Source organism: Plasmodium reichenowi, chromosome 7 (genome assembly GCF_001601855.1).
Source record: "Plasmodium reichenowi strain SY57 chromosome 7, whole genome shotgun sequence".
In the NCBI taxonomy this organism is placed as follows: Eukaryota; Apicomplexa; class Aconoidasida; order Haemosporida; family Plasmodiidae; genus Plasmodium; species Plasmodium reichenowi.
The window spans coordinates 270,594-274,427 of record NC_033652.1 but is presented as its reverse complement, the minus strand read 5'-3'; the positions used below and the strand labels follow the sequence as shown (position 1 = coordinate 274,427).

Sequence of the window (3,834 nt, the reverse complement as noted above, 5' to 3'; positions counted from 1 at the left end):
AATAAAATTAAAAATTTTTTTTTTTTTTTTTTTTTTTTTTTTTTTTTTTTTTCCTAATGTTTTTTTTGTTCCTGGTGGTTATTCCTCGAAGGCCCATGGATTAGCCTTCAAAAAGTGCTCTGTGGCTTCTTTTATAGCATAATTTGGAATCACTTCACGTATAGAAAATTGTTCCCTGCTAACAGGATCGAAGGATCCATTATGTTTAACATGTTCATATAAAAATATTTTATCATATGTCATACCACTAGGAGTTATAACAGGTTCATTCATTAGGCACATGGATATTTTACAACATAAATAATCTGGTACTTGTTTTTTTTGAAAGGAATCTAATAATTCTTTAAATATTCCTTCCGTTTGTTGTATTCTTAAAGATTTTTCTTCATTCGTTATATATCCTATTTGGTTTAATAAATTAATTTTATCTATAAAAAAAGATTGTAATTCTGTGTAAGACAATTGTTTATTTTGTTCATCACGTAAATAAATTAATTTTTTGGCTTGCATAATATATCTATTAATTTCACTTTCATTTGAATCTTTTAAATAACTTGATAAAGTTTTAGCTTTTGTTAATTTTTTTAATCCTTCTTCTAAACTATTTAGATGTAATAAAGTTAAACCAAGAATAAAATGAGCCTTAACCGATTCTTCTTCTAAATTTAATGCTTGTCTAGCATCCATATTTGCTAGTTTCCATAATTTTTGTTTTTTATAACATAAAGCTCTATTTGTATAATAGACATGATTCGTGTTATCATATTGTATAGCTTTTGTATAATAATCAATAGCTGATTCAAAATAACCTAGTTTATAACTTTGATTACCTAATACCTTATATTTCTCCGCTTCTTTTTTTCGATCTTCTGGATTTAACATTTCAATATTTATCATATTTGGATTTTTTTTTTCCACCTCTTCTGTTTTATCAATGGAATCTCTTACATTATCTCCTTCTCCTCCCTCTTCTCCTTTTTTAATTTGTTTATTCAAATTTTCACTTGAAATGCTATTTTTATTACTATTATAATAATTGGTATTATTACCTGAGTGATTGTAGTAATTATTACTTTTTACGCCCTCGTTATAATCCCCCGAATTGTTCGATGTGTAATTTCTTTTATTCCCACAATTTTTATTCATAACATTAGGACTGGAATGGTTTATATGGTGGCTAGTATTGTTCATACTGTGACTAGTATTATTCATACCATGATTAGTATTGTTCATACTATGACTAGTATTGTTAATACCATGACTAGTATTGTTCATACCATGACTAGTATTGTTCATACCATGACTTGTATTATTACTCATACCATGACTTGTATTATTATTCATACCATGACTTGTATTATTACTCATACCATGACTTGTATTATTGTTCATACCATGACTTGTATTATTGTTCATACCATGACTTGTATTATTACTCATACCATGACTTGTATTATTATTCATACCATGACTTGTATTATTGTTCATACCATGACTTGCACTATTCATATGATGCATAGGATGATTCATATTATAATTCGATTCTGGAATATTTGAATAATTAATAGGATGTGAGTTTATTAAATCACTAGAATAATCATTATTATTGTAAAATTCATTATTAGGATTCAAAGAGGCCTTTCTGAAATTATAATTATTTAAGCTATTTCTTCTTTCATTTCTTGTATAACTATCATTTGAATTCTTATGATCATATTGATTGTAATTATTATTATAAGTATGTTGTACACTAGAAGTATTATTAAAACTATTTCTTCTATTCATATTATTATGATGTACATTTAGATCAGTTCTCATATTACTTTCCATGTTATTATTCATATTATTCATTACATTAATATTACTATTATACGTGTCCATATCAGGGGAGTTATTATTATTTTCTTTTTCTTTTTCCTTTTTTTTTTTTTTTTTCCTCTTACATTGTTCATTATTTGTTTTGGGATTATTTGCTGCATAAGAATCGTTTGAAATAAATGAGGATGATGAGGACACAGAAGAAGATGAGGAAACAGATGAGGCATCGTTATTTTTGTAAAACTTATTATTCTTTTTGTTATTATTGTCGCTATGATCACCGTTATCATCATCATCATTATTATTATTATTATTATGATGATGATGATGATGATGACCATTATAATTATTCATATGATTATTATTAAAATTATTATGACGATTAAAATGATTCCCATCATCATTATTATTATTATTATTATTATTGTTATGATTATCACTATTATTTCCGTTACTATTGTTGTTGTTATTACTACTATTATTATTACTACTACTACTATTATTTTTATTATTATTATTATTATTATTATGATAATTATTTTTCTTATTATTATCAATATTGGTATTATCACGATTAATACATTTATTTATATTATTATGACCATTCAAATAATTACTGTTGGAATGATTATGTGCCATATTACAATTTAACAAACCTTTATTATCACATGAATTTTTATTTCGAAGTCCAGTATTCTGAATATTCCCTTGTGATTCTCCATTGTTATAACTTTGTTTATCTTTGTTTATTTGATCATTTGCATGACTAGCTAAATTCCTAAATTTAAATTTGGACCACGCTTCACAGAAATCCAAATAGGAAGTAGGTTTATTATTATTAGTAGTAGTAGTATTAGAATCATTCATTACATTTATAGAATCTTTAACATTATGATTTATAGAATCATAATAACCTTTATTAGATAAAGAAGATGATAAATTTATATTAATATTATTATTTACATCGATTTTATTATTTTCTCTCATTATTTCTTTTTCTTTAATAAATTTTATATTTTCGTTAATATCATATATTTTATTTGTTTTGTTATCATCAACATGTTCATTTCTTTGATCATGTTTTGTATTATGTGTGTTTTCGTTATGTTTAATAAGATTATTAAAATTCGTTGATAAATAATTAATATTCCAATTTTTCAAAAACCCTCTTCTTTTATTATCTTTATTTTCCATAAGGACAAAAAGATTTCAGAAAATTCTACTTATCAAAAAAAAAAAAAATTTCCTTTATGTGTGTAATAAATGTGTAAGTATTACAACACCTTTATTCTACAATTTGTACTTTGTAATTATAAATATAAATATATATATAAATATATATATAAATATATATATATATATATATATTATTTTACACAATATAAATAGTTATTATAAAATATTAGTGATGTTACAAATAATATTATGACTTTTCATATTATTATAATTCCTTTTTTTTTTTTTATATTTTCTATCTTGTCACTTAAAGATATTTCCTTCTTATTCATTATCCAAAAATATCATAATGCTGGCTCTTTTCTCTTAAAATTAAAAATAAAAAAAAGAGTGAAATAAAATATAAGCAATAAAAAAAATATATAAAATGAAATATAATATAATAAAAAATATAAAAAAAAAAAAAATGTGAAATCAAATATAAGTAATAAAAAAATATGAAATTCTAATTCTAATTATATTTATATAATTTCCATCTCAGTTGTGCTTATGATTTTTTTTTTTTTTTTTTTACATATATATATATATATTACTTTGATGGCATTTTCAAAATTTGCACATTAACATATACACATATATATAATATATATATATATTATTATATATAAACACAAATGTGAAAAAAAGAAAAAGTAAATAGAAAAATGAGAGTAAAAAAAAAAAAAGGAAGAAATTTAAAAAATAAAAAATAAAAAATAAAAAATAAAAAAAAAAAAATAAAAATAAAAGAATCGCAAATATACATATATATATATATATATATATATAATATAATATAAT

General features: G+C 21.9%; 1 protein-coding gene across 1 annotated transcript; it reads right to left on the bottom strand.

Annotated features, from left to right (window-relative positions):
• Nucleotides 1-78: 78 nt before the first annotated feature.
• PRSY57_0705900 (E3 ubiquitin-protein ligase, putative) lies at nucleotides 79-3,012 on the bottom strand (the record flags this gene model as incomplete). The annotated part of the gene is made up of 1 exon (XM_012906720.2): nucleotides 79-3,012. One exon carries the CDS (start codon nucleotides 3,010-3,012, stop codon nucleotides 79-81), a length of 2,934 nt encoding a protein of 977 aa, XP_012762174.2.
• Between the last annotated feature and the right edge of the window lie 822 nt (nucleotides 3,013-3,834).